This window comes from Somniosus microcephalus, chromosome 9, assembly GCF_052327205.1.
Source record: "Somniosus microcephalus isolate GS21.2 chromosome 9, FLI_Smic_1.0, whole genome shotgun sequence".
In the NCBI taxonomy this organism is placed as follows: domain Eukaryota; kingdom Metazoa; phylum Chordata; class Chondrichthyes; order Squaliformes; family Somniosidae; genus Somniosus; species Somniosus microcephalus.
In genome coordinates this window covers 185,789,446-185,806,772 of record NC_140995.1, presented here as the reverse complement: position 1 = coordinate 185,806,772, position 17,327 = coordinate 185,789,446, and the positions used below count along the sequence as shown (strand labels likewise).

Sequence of the window (17,327 nt, the reverse complement as noted above, 5' to 3'; positions counted from 1 at the left end):
AGCCCCAACCTCCTTATTCTCTCCATTACAAAAACTATCCATTTCAACATCAGAAACTGTTCCTTCCCCCCTCCCAAACTGTTCCTACCTCCGCCATCTTCAGCTGGAACTCTTGTTCATGCCTTTGGCTGCCTCCAAACTCTCGTACTCTAGTGATGTCATCCCATTCTCCATCTTCCATAAACTTCAGCTCATCTGAAACTCTGCTGCCCATATCCCGTCCCACACCAAATCACAATCGCCCACCAAACCTGTCTCCTCAGGCTTCTGCTCCCCTAATCCCTCAGATTTAAAATTCTCCTACTGGTGCTTAAATCCCTCCATGCCTCACCCTACCCCACCCTTTGCACCACCATCAGCAGCTGTGCCTTCAGCCCACTATGGAATTCTCTCCCTAAATCCCTGACTCTAGTACCATCTTCTCTTTAAGATACTCCTTAAACACATCTCTATGACCAAACTTTCCTCCTTTGGATTGATGTCCATTTTATTTACACCTGCGAAGCTCCATAGGGAGATTTTCTGCATGAAAAGTGCTGTATAAATGATTTTGTTTTCCTCCCTCGACCACTTGCACCATATTACTTTTCATTCAGTCCCAGAACTGATCCCAATGTCCCCAGAATCTGGGCTCTTACTTTCTACACCATTTTCTAGCCTCATTTATCTCCCATGTCCTGTGATTCCTATACCCCTTATTAGAGCATGTCACTTGGGAGTAATCGTGAGATAACTACCCTTGAGGTCCTCCTCTTCAATTTACTAATTTTCGACAATCCCTTTGCAGGTTTCATTTCCTATCTTTCTAATATAAACCCTTACTTCTAGTTGTTCCCTTCCCATTCAATCTCTTGCACCTGCTCCATTAGGTCACTTGGAGAGGCAACATGCCACTTGTGACTTAAAGCTGCAACTACAAAAGTGCTTGTCTATTTGCTGAGTATATGGAAGTCCCTATTATACCACTGTGCTTCTGCACTTCACTCCCTTCCTCCTGTCCCTGCAACCAATTGCTCCATATAAGTTTCTGTTCTGAGCTCGGTGAATTGGAAAGTTGCTGCATGGAAATAAAGTGCTAACGGGTAAAACTTTGATTAACGGGTAAAGCAATTAATCTGAAGACCTTATTAATATGAACTTGCAGTCTCACTGAAGAATTAATTAAGTAAATTATAATTAGGCTATTTGTAATCTAGTGATCAGGTGCAAACCATTAATGTAAATGTATAGCCAAAATGTACATATAATTAAACAACTTTTCTTTAAAATTGAAGCGTGGGGTTGGTGTACATTTTTCTATGGGCAACACTTGGACAAGCACTTAACCACAGTGACAGAAAATTCCTTGCATTGTTTAAAATAAATTATAGTAAGATCTAAATAAAAAATACTTTCTCCATAGAAGTCTAAGTTCTGAAAACTTAAATCAGAATGAGCATCGAACAGGCATGCAGATCCCAATAAGGAAATAGTGTCTGTCATCCCTTGACCAACATGTCCAGAGCCTTAGAATTACTCAAAGATTAAGTGATTAAACTTCAATTTTGTTTATCATTGTCAGCTCTTAAGAGATTCTAATCACTTTCCCCCCCCTCAGTTTTGTAGATGTAGATGAAGCACAGGATCAGTTCAACTTGGCTAGAGTGAACTGTAAGAGATTTGCCTTTGTGCATGTAGCGTGCGCACAATTTCATCTGAATCGAGGTTTGTATGACTTGCATTCCAGTTTTATTATTGAAAGCCTTTAATAACTGCTATTACAACTTTGTGGACAGTAAGTAATTAAGTTATTGCCTTTGGACAGGCTCTGTAAGGAAATGTAGAACCATTCTTCAGAAAGCCCTGGATGTCAAAGCAAAACCCATAGAGCTGTTGGAAGTTGCTTTTCAAAATTTAAACCAGGGGAAAATGCAGCTTGCACGACCTGAAGACGGAGATAAAGAAAATCTATCTGGTGAGTAAGTGTGAAGAATCGGAAATTGTTTGGGAGGGAGGTGGGGGCAAGAAAAAAAGCAAATGAGACTCATTAGTATAAAACTATACTAGTTTGTGTTAGTACTGTTTTTTGGGCAATTTAAATGCAATATGTTCTGAACATTTGTCTGTAGGATTACCCACGATGAGCAAATATTAAATATGCAGTAAATCAAACTGTTTACTATTAAAATTACATTGCTGTTTAATTCAAATTTATAAACTTATAGAATCTAAAGCTCCACAAGCCTGAAGACTAGAGGTTGTAGTTGTTGTGTAATTCTCGCCACCACCTGATGCTAATTTTGGGGGAACTCAGTAGAAATCACGAAGGAGAGAGAAATTTTAGAATTTGCAGAGCTTTAGGTGAGACTGGAAGAAAATTTATTTACACTCTATTTTGGAGGGGAATTTGGGAAAGGTGACTTTTGTATACAGGTGATGTTTTTCTTTTCACAACAGGAGCTTGCCACCTTTATTAGGCTAACTTTTTGTCTTTGTTGCACATTTACAGGCAATGAGGTCAATTTGTTTTTAAAACTTCTGTAAATTGCACATGCGTCTTAGATAGGTAAAAATCCTGGTATCTCCTCTAAGATGGAATTTGACTTCTTTAGCCTCCCTGGCCAAAATATGTAAGCATACATGCACATCTTGATAACTTGTATATTTTTCTTCTTTCATAGTGACGGTGATTAAAACTACACCAAGCATGTTTTCAAGCAATAGTTCTGGAGAATTACAATGTGATCCTGTTTCATCATTGAGGTGAAGTTGAAGATCATTTTTACTTTTAAAATTCTTTGTATATTTTGAAAGTTGCTTTTGGGCTTGAGCATACCAACAAGATTTTTTGGGATCCTGTAAATCAGCTGGTAAGAGTACCTCGAATATTTCCCTAGATTGTATGACAAAAGTCTCTCAACGTGTTAGGTTACTGGCTTCTCCCTTTCTTTCTTGTAATACATACAAGATAAAACCAAATTCACTTCAAGAAAATATCTCTGGCTGTTGATGCACAGTACCCCAGAATAAACAATATGCATATGTAAATATCTTTAAATTATAACTGTTTACCTGCATGTTTTACTTGTGTTCAAAGTGCTGTTAATAAGAGGCAACAATCAACCAGTTGCCGTTAGATAGATATTTTTGAATGGTGCAATGTTTGGCAGCTGGTCCAAAATGTTTGGAACTGATTTAGTTTATTTCCAGAAGAGGGTTGAGCCACTCAATTAAAAATATCTTGTGGGATTGGCACCTTTTTAGTTTGTTCAGGTCTATCTCCAAGTGCAAAGTCTTTCTGAAGCCACCAGAGAGGGAGATAGGCAGAAGACCCCTTGGAAGGTTAGGAATGAACTGCATGCAGGGTTGTTGGGAACAGTCCTCTGGTTTTACATAGTTATAGCGTAGGAAACTTAACTATACTATTCATTCTTGGAATGTAGAACAAAGTTTGTAATTATTATCTGTCTATTTTATCATTTAGTAAATGTGTTTGGTAGTTTATAGTGTAAGCCATGGTCTGATGTTTATTCTGCCTTCTAAAGTCAAAGAAATCATGTGGTAGTATGTGATATATACACTGACGAGGTTTTCTGTTGGACCCCATGGCTTGTTAAAATTATCAAGATATTGTGCTGATAACGGCTCATAGGGAGCGAGAACATGCTTATGAGTGTAGTCTTTGCTGAACTCGACGTGTGAGGTAAAGTCCTCTAATTTATTAAAAAAAAAAAAAAAAAGTTTACTGTTGCAAAAGGTTCCTGTTTGTCTGCACTGATTCAGGTTTTCATTCTTTGCGCATAGGCTCAAGTCACCAAGTGGTCACCAATTATTGCTTTTTTTTTGTATTATTAGGGCTGACACAAGCAACTTGGCCAAAGAGAATGATGTATCACTATCAGAGCAGATAACCATTAAGCAGCTGAAAAACAGTGCTTGTAACAAGGTAGGAGATTTCACAGCAAAAACTTTAACTGTAATTTATCTCATGTATGTTTGATAACTGCCTAATATCCATTTTTATTTGTTGCCAAATAAGTGTCCTTGTATTCTTGTTTTCTCCAATTTAAATTACTAATTTCCTTGAAATGTCTCTAAGACAAACATACCTCAACTTTCACTGATTTTATGGTTACTAAATAAGGACTGATATACATACAGAAATATGATCTGACGGTCTGCTATGGAAGCAGGATATGAGGGTGATGCTACTTGTGTTAAGTGTCAGAATACAACCCGAATGACTTTAAAAAAAAAAAACTCCTTGTCCCTCCTATCCTTTCTTTCTTCAGGAATTCTTCTTGTCACTTGAACTCTATGTACAATTTGTTTCTTTGGCCTTTCTTACTAACTTGTTCCATATTATCCATTTTGGTTTGTCAAAAAGAAACACATGATCTCTCACACCATTAGGTGGCCCAGTATTTAGTCCCCACAAATCCTTCTGAAAAAAATGGCTGCCTTTTTTTTACAAACTAAAATTTCTAATGTCTAATATATGGTTTTAAATAATCAATAATTATTCAATCTAGGTTAATTATTGAACAAAGGTTAGTGTTGTTAAATGAGGGCAATCTGACTCCGCCCCTTCCTCTACTGTGCACCGCCCCCCCCCCCCCCCCCCCCCACAGAAGAAAAAAATCAGTCCTGTCAATTGTTGCAGCTCAAAACTTTGTGTTTTCTTTGCAGATCTTGCAAGCAGGCAGTGTCCCCCTTCAGCCAATAATGAATGAAGCAGTGAGTGGCTTAAAGAAGATGGATGCTGCTTCTGTGAAGATGTAAACCTTAAACAAATTCATAATTGTGTAACTAGTGAATACATATTCACCTTTGAGTAAAAGATTATTAGTGGGTGAATACTGTTTTTTTACCATGTCAGTGAGTCGTATTTTCCATTATGGGCAGTATCTTTGTTGTGTTGACCAGATATTTGGTATATCATAAAATAACTTTTACGTGCCTGGTAATTTGTAGCAAGTATAGCACAGGTATAAAATATTAAAAATTACTTTCTGCAGTGATACAAATGTTGCAGGAGTACTACAAGCTTTATACTGTAATTGGTTGTACTTAATTTTGTGGGCAATTTCTCTTTTTAAAAATCTTCAGGCAAACCTGTCCAACAAAAGCTATGAGTGTATTGGCTTCAGCATTGCCTCAACCAGATCCATGTACCCATGACTTGAAGGTAATTTATATAACCTTTTCAAACTCCTCTTCGGACAATACTGTAGGGAGGCTAATGCTTCTCTCAAGCCAGCTGTTTGTACAGTGATATCTGGCTTCTATGTGCCTCATCTCATAACAATGCAATTGAAATTGAGAACTTACCACACAGGAAACTTTCAGTGTAAATGTGTGTTCTCCACTCTGTTCAACATGCTATGCCACAGTGTTGTCCATTGCTTTGAATTCTTTTATTACATTACAAGCATATAAATTGGTGTACGGTCGGTTCAAATCTGCAAATTCCAAGGTTATTTGTGGGTAGATGAAAGGCCTGCCAATTGTTATTAAATAGACAAATGTTTTGAAATCCTTCCTTTCAGACACTTTTTTGACTCTGCAGTGTGTAATTTTTTTTTATACAAGGTGGCACTGATCTTTCTTGTGCTTTTGGTCACCTGTCCTTTGGCTTGGTGTCAGTCTTTTGATAACGCATCCATAAAATACTTTGGGATGTTTTTCTATGTTAAAGGTGCTATATAAATGCATATATCGTCTTTATCCTCTTGGAATAAGTGGCGGAAGACGGATCAGACCAGCTTGCATTGCTTGATATCGAACTTAGTTCCAAAAACTTGGAAGATCTAGATGGAGTACGTTATGTTAAAAGGCCTGATATGGTCCAGTTCCTCTGCCCAACCCCATTAAGGTGTCTCGGGCAGTACTTGGATTTAGAAAATGCACTTAAATAGGATAAATATTGAAATATACATACCATACATTTCTAGCCTAAATAGTGTGAATTACTATCTAGGGATTTAAAAAAAAATTGTCAAAGCTGAAATTCTAAAATAATGTTGGAGACACACAGCAAATCAATTGGCATCATTAACCTGTCTCTTTCAGATGTCGAGGCACCTTCTGTGTTTTTCCAGCATTTTCTATCTTTATTTCAGAATTATTTTGTGTATTCAGTAATTTAAATGGGCAAATTTAGAACTGAGGTTTTTGGGTTGTCTTCTTGGCTTCAGTAAAGGAAGCCTGAGAAATTAAATTATGCTTTTGTAGAAATGAATGATGCATATACCAGGTTTACTTTCATTCAGTGTAATTAATTCGTGGCCACTATTCTGTACTGAAGTGTCTCCAATAAATATCAACAGTATATGGAAGTTCTTAATTTGTATTTATTTTACACTTTCAGTATGGTTCAAGTGTCACCCGTTCCCCAGATTTGCTCAGCTCAGATGAAGATAGTGAAAAGGTTAATGATTCTCGCAGCTCCTCTTGCAGCAGACCATTTGCTTTAAAAAAGCAAGAAGGTAAGTGTTTAATACAACTTTGTGTAACCTCCAGTTTAAAAGCTCCTGGGTTTTACTTACCTGACCTTGGTTGTTGGGTATTGTCCATGAGTGAACACTGAACATTTTATATTTACAGGAAACTTTGTGATATATGGGACCGGCGTGTTGCCGATCTATCAAAACTGCCGGACATACAAAGTTAATGTTGAAGCATACGGAGGTTTTCATCTCCGTATCTGACAACAAACGCTGTTGCTTAGCAACAGCTTCTAAAGAGTCGGCTGCAGCTGCAAGCGTCTCTAGCTGAAGCTGTTGCTATAGCTACAGACCTTGCAGTGGCTGACTGGGGGGGAAAAAAAAAAGAACGAGATCTAAAAAAACTTATGGAAAACGGCTCCTGATTTTTGCCATTAGATCGAGTATTCCGGACATACAACCTCCGGATAAACCAAAGTTTCCTGTACTGGCTTTTTTTGGTTGGGAAGAGCGGAAGGGGTACTGTAACTAATCACTCTCTAAGCTGAAAGCTAAAGATTGAAATGTATTTTCTATAGTGGGGAGAAGAGAGGGGCATTTAGTGTATTTTAAGTCTGGAATGCAAATGCTAGACAGTGGAGCCCTTTTTCACTCACCTTTTGCTGACTAGCAAGTGAGCCAAGGATAGATTCAAGGTGATGGTCCTTATTCTACCCCACTCATACCTTAACCTCTAAAGACATTGCCTCTGTCTTCTACATTAGCTGTCCTTGAAATTTCTAAATGAGAATGTCATGTAATGTACAAACAATGACGGACAGGTAAAGACCATTTGGCCCATCGAGCCTGTCCCGCACAATTGTGGTACTTTGTGTATCACAGTATATACACTCCACCCAACCTGAAACCATGCAATCTCCTCGGAGAGGCAAAAAAACAGATTAAAAAACCCCAGGCCAATTTGGGAGAAAAAAAATCTAGGAAATGCCTCTCTGACCCATCTAGGCGATCGAAACCACTCCAGGAGATCACTGCTTTCCTGCAGTACCTACCTTCTGTAAGAGGTGATCTCCGCTCCAGCCAGAAATGGGTCCAGCTCTCGCTTGAAGGAATTCAGCGAGTCCACGTCCACTGCACGAGACGGCAGTCTGTTCCAGAGGTCCACTATTCTCTGGAAAATGAACCACCTTTTGACATCTAAGCTAGATCTAGCCATCTGCAACTTAAATTTGTGACCCTTGGTTCTCCCTAACCTATTTTAATTGAAACAAACTGTCAGCTGGAGCACAATCTATTCCCTTCATTATCTTATAAACCTCAAACCGATTTTTTTTCTTTCTCCCTGCCCCTAAAGTCTGCGCTTCTCTAAAGTGTAGAATCACAACTCTTTTAGCCGATCTTGATGATTAAGATGCTTTAGACTGGGAATTAGTCTAGTGGCCCTCCTCTGCACCCTCTCCAAAGCCTCAATATCACCCACCATGTGAGGAAACCAAAACTGGACACAGTTTTTAGCTATCTTTCATGTCTTTCTATACTTTTGCAGAAATGGTAGGAGGAATTTAACACCCCCCCCCCCCCCCCGGACCGGGGGCTAATTAATTAAATCTGAAAGCCGCCATGAACTCGCCGACTTCGGGTTTAACTGTTGCGGGTTGGGGGGGCAGGCGAGTAACCTGCTCGAGAGGCGGGGCTGTAATTTAAATATGTTAGAGGCTCCACGCCTCAGATTTTTACAGCCTTTTAGATTTAACAGCTGGGGTCTGGGACCTGGCAGCTGAAAGGATGCGTGAACTGCCGGATCCAGCAGGTAAGTGCTTTTTTAACTACTTATGGCCAGGAGCAGCTGACTTTTATCCTAATTTATCTCCACTTGGGAAATATTTGGTTCAAGTTGGAGCTTCAGGAAGTCCACTTGTGTCTCTGCTGCTGTCTCAGTGGTTTCAACTCTGGGGTGGGCAGGCCTCATCTGCTTTATGTAAATTCTAAATAATATTGGGTGCAATGGTACAAATGACATCACATGGAAGTAACTCGTTGAAAATGTAAAACTGGGGGAAATCCCTGTTTCCCCTTCTGGTGTTATTGTGGGCTACATTGCAGTGCATCATGTTGTCTTTTACTCCATGTAACACTATGCATGTAGGCAGTAGTATTTATAGTATATTGCTATAGACCCTTGGTATGAGACTTATGTTGCATATACCAAAATCTTTTCATTCTTTTCAACTTCTCACCATGTCCCTCATTTCCTTCACCCCTCCCTTTCCCCCCCCCCCCCCCCCCCCCACCAAGACTATTTGCTTTGATAATAAGCTGGGTCTATTGTCCTTTGTGATATAATTTTCCCTAAATTCCATACTCCATATATTTCTGAAGCCTTCATCAGTGTAACAAATTTGTCTGGATCAATGTTATAAAAACCCCTCTACAATTGTGAAAACCTATTTGTGACCTTGAAAGAAAGCAAGTCAAACTCACAACCTTTACTCATAACTTGGATTTGAGGCATCATTTTGCACTATACTGGGCCCTCTTGGGCAATGATATCCTTTCCATGGAAAAATGATCAAAACTGCAAGTAGTATTCCGGGTGGGATCCAATCAGTGCTTTGTACAGTATCAATCTTACCTTTTTTGATTTTACATTCTATGTCTCTGCTCATTTTTGACTTTTCCCCTGGCAGCCAAGCGCTACACTTAAGATTTTCAGTAACTTTTTTATTCCTGTAATAACTGCTGTAATATATGCATATGGTCTATTTTGGTTCCTTGCTGTTGTATACTTTAAGTTTATTTCAACTTAATTTGACATCTGCTGTACAAGTGTTTTGTAAAAGACCCAAATCATTGCAAATCTAGTTATATTGAGATGAGTTCGTCAGTAAAAAGCATTTGAAGATTAAATTGCTAGGCTTTTTTCTTTCCTTTCCTCCTTCTGTCCCTTCTATCTGCCCAACCCTTTTCATCCCCAGCTCCTTTCCCAATGAGCTAGTAGTTTTTTTTGAAATAAGGAATCGAGGTAAGAAGTATGGCTTTTGTCTCACAGCAACTCCTGACCAAATTAAGCAACAAGAATGTGAACTAAAATCTGACAACCTGAAAGAAAAGGCGTTCAAGGAAGCCAAGATGCACAGTGTTGGTGTAATAAAGAAACCAGGTTGTTTTGCTGCAGAAACTGTAAAGGAGAGAGAAATATTTGGCGGTGCTTTTCTTCACATTTCACCTGAGGTAACATACTCCTGTAACTTTTTTTTTTACATTATAGTTTTTTGTGCAGGCTGGATTTATAATTTTATCACAACTCTTTCTTTTCTTCGCTCCCAAGTTTCTCTAAGTGACAGTTGTGGAGCTGTCATTGAATGCCAGAACCTGTTGTTGACACCTGCTTCTGGCATCTAAGACTACTGCATTTGTTAGTGCAATTCTAAAATCCAACTGGTCCGTCAAGTGCTGCTTAATACTAGGAAACTGTTGATTTCTACTGTTGAAATCATCTGATTTGCTTTGTTCGTTGCCACCAAGCATTATTGCGATAGTTTGATTCATTGTCATTCAGGACCCCTAGATCTCTGTCACTTCCCATACACATTTTTATCCATTTAAGTAATTGAAGTCCCTTCCATTTTTTTGGTCCCCATGTGAAGTGTGTTGAATTTTTCTACATGGACTTCCATCTGCCACCTCTGCTGCCAATTCCCAAGTACATTTAAATCCTCCTGTAACTTTACCTGCTCAGCTTTAAAATTTCCCATCTTCATTAGCTTTATATCATCTAGAAATTTAGCCACTATGCTCGTGACTCCTAGCTCCAGATCATTTATGAAGACATTAAACAGAAGAGTTTCCAAAGCAGCCTCCTATGGGACTCTGTGCAACAGTCTCCCAGGCTGATGACCGACCATCCCTGTACCACCACGTTCTGGATTCTATTGATCAACCAATTATGTATTCGTTGTAAAATATTGCCAGCAGTTCCAACTTTCTTTATTTTCAGTATTTGCCTTTCCAGAGGAAATGTATCAAAGGCCTTGCTGAAACCCAAGTACATCATCCCATCCCCTGCCTTGCCTCTAACCAGCTCCTTTGTCACAAACTCAAAGAAAATCAGTAAATTAGATTGGCAAGCTTTCCCCTTCATGAAGCAATATTGACTATCTTTTATGATTTTATTTCCATCCAGATGTATCTTAAATCCTATCTTTTATAAGGGTTTCCCTAACTATACCCACAATGGATGTCTAGTTTCCTGGGTCACGTGAGCTACCTTTTTAAAAAAAAAAAATTAAAAAAAATTATATATAAAAATAAAAATGGGAGTAACATCTGCGCCTCGCCGCTATTTGGTGATTTCTGGAAGATTTGTGCCAGAGATTTTACCATTTCCTGCCTTAGTTCATTATGGGCCCTCAGATACATCTTATCCGGCTTCTGAGATTTATTTACCTTAAGTTTGGACAGCTGTTCGGCAACCATGCTGGTTGTAATGTGAATGGTGTCACAACTTACTTCTGCAGCACCCTCTATTTCCCTTTGCAAATCAAATCAGTTACCCGTCTCCTCCTTTTATAAAAACCAAAGCGCTTTTTGCAGCCTGTGTACTATCAGTTGTCATGCCCTCACTGATCTCTTTCAGTGGCCCCACTCCATTCACTTCTCTTGCCATATTCAATTTGAAATTTGTCTTGGCCTTTTCTCCAATCCTGACATGCCTTTTTAGTATTGAATCTGTCTTAATTCTGTGCCATTTTCCTTCATGGCCATAAATGCCTTTTTTCTCCTTTTTGAGTTGCTTGGTAATCCTGTTCAGCCAGGCAGGAATGCATTCAATTGTGGTAGCTTTGCTTTGCATGGCTATATGTTGGTTCAGTGCATTCAGAATCATCTTCCTGTAGGAACTCTCTTGTTCCTCCACTCCCCCCAGCCATATTCAAAACTGTCAGGTCCATTTTTGACCAGACTTCTCAAGCACATCAAGTTGCTCCTTTTAAAATTTTGCCGATTAGTTTGGGTTTTTATAACTTCTCCAATCTTTGTAATGTCAAATGTGATCACATTATGAACACTGGTTCTTAAAGCCTCACCAACCTTTCTGTTGGAGATTTGATCGTCGCTATTAATCATAATCAAATCCAAGATGTTGATTAATAGCAATCATATCATTTTGACAGGACCCACCAGTGAAAGTTGGGTTTCACTATAACCATCACTTTCTAACTACGAGTTGTCTTTGTACTAAAATTAGCTGGTGCCCTGAATGTGCATGCAGCTGCAAATGTCAAAACCCCATTAAGGCTACACTAATTTTGGAGCAGCTCGGTTTGGCATTCTTTTGAGAGTATTAATTCACTTTTTTTCAACTACAGGCTAATGGAGCAATATTTAAAAAGGCTGGTGTAATGCTTGCTCCGAAGAAATTTCCATCCACTAGTGGTGTTGGTAAAAGTGCAGTTTCAACAGCATCTAGTTGTCAGACACCCTGCAACAAAATGGCCCGTCACCACACAAGCAGGTAATAATCATGTCTGTTAAATAGTCATTGAAGTTCTATACTATGCCTTCTTAAAACTTGATTTTCACCTTGTCTTACGTGTAATCTCCAAACTATAAGTGCTGTGGATTTTTTTTATTTTTTTAAGTTCACAGACTCCAGTTGTGAGCAAATCTTCACTGGCACAGGTTTCAACTCCGTGCAATTTTACACCAGTTCCCCAATTTTACACCAGTTTCCCACCTACCCCAGCAACACCACAGCAACCTTGTGATCAGTTCCGACAATATGGATCTTCTCAGCATCTGTCACAGTTGGGGGTAATGATTTATTGCAAGTTGAATTTTTAATACAGTATATCCGTTTGAGAAATAATTGAACGTGTTCTGAATTTGAATGTAACGTTATATTTTAAATTTGAGATTTATTTGGTCAGGTTGCAGGTACTTTTGCTGCCAATGAAAGTATTGTGGTTAACCAGAGAATCTACTCCATAATAAAATTACTTGGAACAGGAGGATCAAGTAAGGTAATTTACTGCATTTAACTCCTTTGCTATGAATTATCAGTTGAAAGCATTTTATGGGACCAATATGAAGTAAGGCAAAACTGTACAGTAACACAAGACCATAGAGCTGGGTTGAAGAACTTGTTACAATATAAGCTGGATTATTACTGTACAACATTTAACGGTGATGAAATTGTACCCTTTTATAAATAAATAAATAAATAAAGACAACAATATGGAAAAGGTAAATCTGGACAATAATTGTTAAATTGCAAGAGTAGCCCAAGCTCTCACGTTCAAACTAAAGGAAAATTTAGGGCTGCTATCGGGAGTTTTATCTTCCGAGTGATCAGCGCATGAAATAGAGTCTCTGATAGCACAGTGGAACTGAAAACCATGGAATAATTCGCTGCTGCAATGGGGGGCTTTAGCGCCATTCTCTTTATTTTATTCGTTTATGGGATGCGAGTGTCGCTGGCAAGGACAGCATTTATTGCCCATCCCTAATTGCCCTCGAAGGTGGTGGTGAGCTGTTGCCTTGAACCGCTGCAGTCTGTGTGGTGAAGGTACACCCACAGTGCTGTCAGGGAGGGAGTGCCAGGATTTTGACCCAATGACAATGAAGGATTGGCGATATACTTCTAAGTCAGGATGGTGTGTGACTTGAAGGGGAACTTGGAGATGGTGGTGTTCCCATGCGCCTGCTGCCCTTGTCCTTCTAGGTGGAAGAGGTTGTGGGTTTGGGAGGTGCTGCCAAAGAAGCCTTGGCGAGTTGCTGTAGTGCAGCTTGTAGATGGTACACACTGCAGTCACAGTACGCCGGTGGTGGAGGGAGTGAATGTTTAAGTTGGGAATGGGGTGCCAATCAAGCGGGCTGCTTTGCCTTTGATGGTGTTGACCTTCTTGAGTGTTGTTGGAGCTGCACTCATCCAGGCAAGTTGAGAGTATTCCATCACACTCCTTACTTGTGCCTTGTAGATGATGGAAAGGCGTTGGAGAGTCTGATGAAACTAAGATGGCCTGAATGGTCTTCCTCATCCATAATTATCTTGTGACTCTAGATTTGCATGAGGCACTAATTTGAAAGTTCCGGCCAATGTAGCAGTAAAGGAGGAGATAGTGATATTGGATAAGATAAAAATAAAGAGGAGGTACTTAAAAGGTTAGCAACCCTTTAAAATAGAAAAGTCACCCAGTGCGGATGGAATGCATCCTCGGCCATTCACAACTCCTCAGATAATGAAGCTGTCCATACCCGCATGCAACAAGACCTGGACGACGTTCAGGCTTGGGCTGATATGTGGCAGGTAACATTCGTGCCACAAGTGCCAGGCAATGACTATCTCCAACAAGCGAGTTTAACCACCTCCCCTTGACATTCAATGGCATTACCATCGCCGAATCCCCTACCATCAACATCCTGGGGGGTCTCCATTGACCAGAAACTTAACTGGACCAGCCACATAAATACTGTGGCAACAAGAGCAGGTCAGAGGCTGGGTATTCTGCGGTGAGTGTCTCACCTCCTGACTCCCCTAAGCCTTTCCACTATCTACAAGGCACAAGTAGGGAGTGTGATGGAATACTCTCCACATGCCTGGATGAGTGCAGCTCCAACAACACTCAAGAAGCTCGACACTATCCAGGACAAAGCAGCCCGCTTGATTGACACCCCATCCACCACCTTAAACATTCACTTCCTCCACCACCAGCGTACCCGTGGCTGCAGTGTGTACCATCTACAAGATGCACTTCAGCAACTCTCCAAGACTTCTTCAGCAGCACCTCCCAAACCCGTGATCTCTGCCACCTAGAAGGACATGGGCAGCAGGCACATGGGAGCACCACCACCTCCAAGTCACACACCATCCTGACTTAGAAGTATATTGCTGATCATTCATTGTTGCTGGGTCAAAGTTCTGGAACTCCCTACCTAACGGCACTGTGGGAATACCTCCACCACTTGGACTGCAGCAGTTCAAGGCGGCTCACCACCAGCTTCGGATGGGCAATAAATTCTGGCCTTGCCAGCGACGCCCACATCCCATAAACAAGTTTTTTTTTAAAAAAAGTTAAGAGATTTGATATAGGTGTTTAAAATCATGGACGGTTTTGATAGAGTAAGTAAGGAGAAACTGTTTCCAGTGACGGAAGGGTCGGTGACCAGAGGACACTGATTAAGGTGATTGGCAAAAGAATCAGGTGACATGAGGACACATTTTCTTACACAGCGAGTTGTGATCTGGAATGCACTGCCTGTAAGGATAGCTGAAACCGATTCAATATTAACTTTCAAAAGAAGAATTGGATAAATACTTGAAGGGAAAAGATTTACAGGGTTATTGAGAGAGCAGGGGAGTGAGACTAATTGAATAGCTCTTTCAAAGAGTCAATGCTGGCACGACGGGCCAAATGGCCTCCAGCGCTATATCATTTTATGATTCCATAATAATGTCCATGGAGCTCGAGCTGCAATATTTTACTTTTTCCAGAATTAACATTTACATTAAAGATAGCTAAAATTTTTGACTTGTCAAAAGTTTTCACAACTTGCATTTCTATATTGCATTTTGCATTAAGCACAAAACAAATGTATGCTAAGCAGGAGTGAAAAGGAGAAAAATTGAGCATTAGGATAAGGAACCAAAGGCACAATTGGCGGAGTTTTTGAAGGCAGGGAGGTGGCAAGACAAACTGAATTAGACAGGAGATTCCAGTGAGTAGGAGCGCAGTAACTGAGTGGGGTACAAGGAGAAGCCTCTGCAGCTTTTGACCACACCATCCTTTGGTGACATCATCCACAGACATGGGGACAGCATCCACATGTACGCTGACAATACCTAGCTCTACCTCTCTGCTAGTTGTCTCGACCTCCTCCACTGCTTCTGTTGTCACATTATTTGTCTGCTATCCCATTAAACTTTAGGAAGATTGAAGTCATTGTCTTCGACCCCCCCAAGGAAAGCTCCAGATCCTGGCCACTGATTCCACCCACAGCCTGGGCATTGTCTCGAGCTGAGCCAGCTTGTTCCCAACCTCTGCAACCTATTCGACACCGAGCTGTGCTTCCGACCCCATATGCTCTTCATCACAAAAACCGCCACTTACAGACTTGACTACGCTAATGTTCTCCTGGCCAGCCTCCCGTTTTCCACACTGCAGATTTCAGCTCATCCAAAACTCTGCTTCCCATATCTTCTGCACCAGGACTGCCTCACTTATCACTCTTATCCTTGTTGACCTATACTGTCTCCCAGGCTAACTCCTCCAATTTAAAATCCTCATCCTTGTGCTTAAATCCCTTTATGGCCTTGTCCCTCCTCCCACCTAAATGCTCCATTTATCTGAATCTGTTTTTATGCACCCCCTCGCCCCATCAGCTGTGCATCTTATGCCTCGTGCTCTGGAATTCGCTCCCTAAACACTCTCCTCCTCTTTAAAACCAATCTTTTTGATCAAGCTTTTGTTACTGGCTCTCACCCCACCCCGTCCCAGATATCTCCTCATTTGTCTCAAAGCCCATTTTTGTGTGATTACACTTCTTTGGAGTGCCTTAGGACATTTTTCTACATTAAAGGGACTATATAAACGCAAATTATTGTCGTCGTCTGAGATACTTGATCGAATACCTGACCACAACAGAACTTGATTCTAACGCGAGTCCGCAAGTTTGCATACATAAACATTTTGAAAAAAGTGATGGACTGGCCAAACAAATTTGGCCTGAATGGTTTCTGATTAAGCAATGACACCGATGGAATAGCTTTGCACCTCTCCTTGAAACTGAAGGCATCTTTAGACTGCTTGCACATTGTTTTTCTCCCTGACCTGACAAAAGAACTGTTGCAGCCAAGGCTAACTGAAAATCAATTTAAAAACCCATTCTGGCTCTTCTGCAGTTACATATTTAAAAAGAAGTACAACATTTTTCTCTTTGATAGAAGCAATCCCAAAAGTTCAAAGAGTGATGCAACAGGGACTTCTTTTGAAAAAAGGTAAAACATTCTGTTACCATGTTTAATGTTTCCTTCTTCCCCCATGCTCCCCCATTTGAGTTACTGATGTGCTTAATGAGCAGGATTGGAAAGGGCAAAGAAGGTTGGATGGAAGGCGGAGTTAACTGTTGGTTTAAAAAAAAATCTAGTTGTTTATAGAGAAAAATTTATTTAGAAGAACGAGGAATACTTGTAGCCAGAAAATAACATGTTCTGTTCCCACCAGGTGTTCCAAGTACTTGACCAGAAGAAACAACTGTACGCTGTTAAGCAAGTGAATCTGCAGGATGCAGATAACCAGGCAGTAACTGGCTACAAGGATGAAATTGAATACTTGAAGCGTCTACAACAACACAGTGACAAGATAATCAAGCTTTTAGATTAGTGAGTAGTTTTTACCAGGTGACTTTGTATTTCTAGTTGCATTTTAGTTACCAATTACTTTATGAACAACTTGCCTAAAAGTAATCGTGTCCCAAGGCTTTTCATCTCAGTGAAATGGGCCATGGAGTAATAGAAGAACATGGTTGACCAAATGCAGAGTCTGAAGCAGGCGAGGAAAGTAACCAGGCCAAGAGGTTTAGAGAGTGTGCCATAGGGTAGGACCTAGATTGCTGACAGATTTGTCAGAGTGAGGAGTGTTGGGATGGGAAGATGGAGAACCAGGAAGGAGGATATGGATTGTTAGGTAGAGCTGAAGACATTTGTGGAGGTAGTTTTGGGCAAAATCACAGAGATTTGTAAACTAAGACCAGGATTTTGGATTTGGCACACTGAACGGGGAGTTAGTGGTCAGATGACAAGGGTGATGGTAAATAGGACAGGATACATGTTGCAGAGTTTTGAATGGGTTATCCTATGAAAATTGTCCGAGGATTTTGACCCAGCAACGATGAAGGATCGGTGAT

The 17,327-nt window shown here is 40.3% G+C and overlaps 1 protein-coding gene across 2 annotated transcripts in view; it reads left to right on the top strand.

Annotated features, from left to right (window-relative positions):
- Positions 1 to 17,327, top strand: part of ttk (ttk protein kinase) — a 48,170-nt gene that overhangs the window by 6,897 nt on the left and 23,946 nt on the right. For both annotated transcript variants that reach the window (XM_085997682.1, XM_085997683.1), the window contains exons 4-15: positions 1,598 to 1,704; positions 1,805 to 1,954; positions 2,661 to 2,742; positions 3,835 to 3,925; positions 4,669 to 4,757; positions 5,089 to 5,167; positions 6,350 to 6,467; positions 9,475 to 9,656; positions 11,792 to 11,937; positions 12,065 to 12,236; positions 12,353 to 12,445; positions 16,646 to 16,803. In XM_085997682.1, coding sequence (XP_085853808.1) covers positions 1,598 to 1,704; positions 1,805 to 1,954; positions 2,661 to 2,742; positions 3,835 to 3,925; positions 4,669 to 4,757; positions 5,089 to 5,167; positions 6,350 to 6,467; positions 9,475 to 9,656; positions 11,792 to 11,937; positions 12,065 to 12,236; positions 12,353 to 12,445; positions 16,646 to 16,803 — 1,467 coding nt within the window. The remainder of the gene's footprint in view (positions 1 to 1,597; positions 1,705 to 1,804; positions 1,955 to 2,660; positions 2,743 to 3,834; positions 3,926 to 4,668; positions 4,758 to 5,088; positions 5,168 to 6,349; positions 6,468 to 9,474; positions 9,657 to 11,791; positions 11,938 to 12,064; positions 12,237 to 12,352; positions 12,446 to 16,645; positions 16,804 to 17,327) is intronic.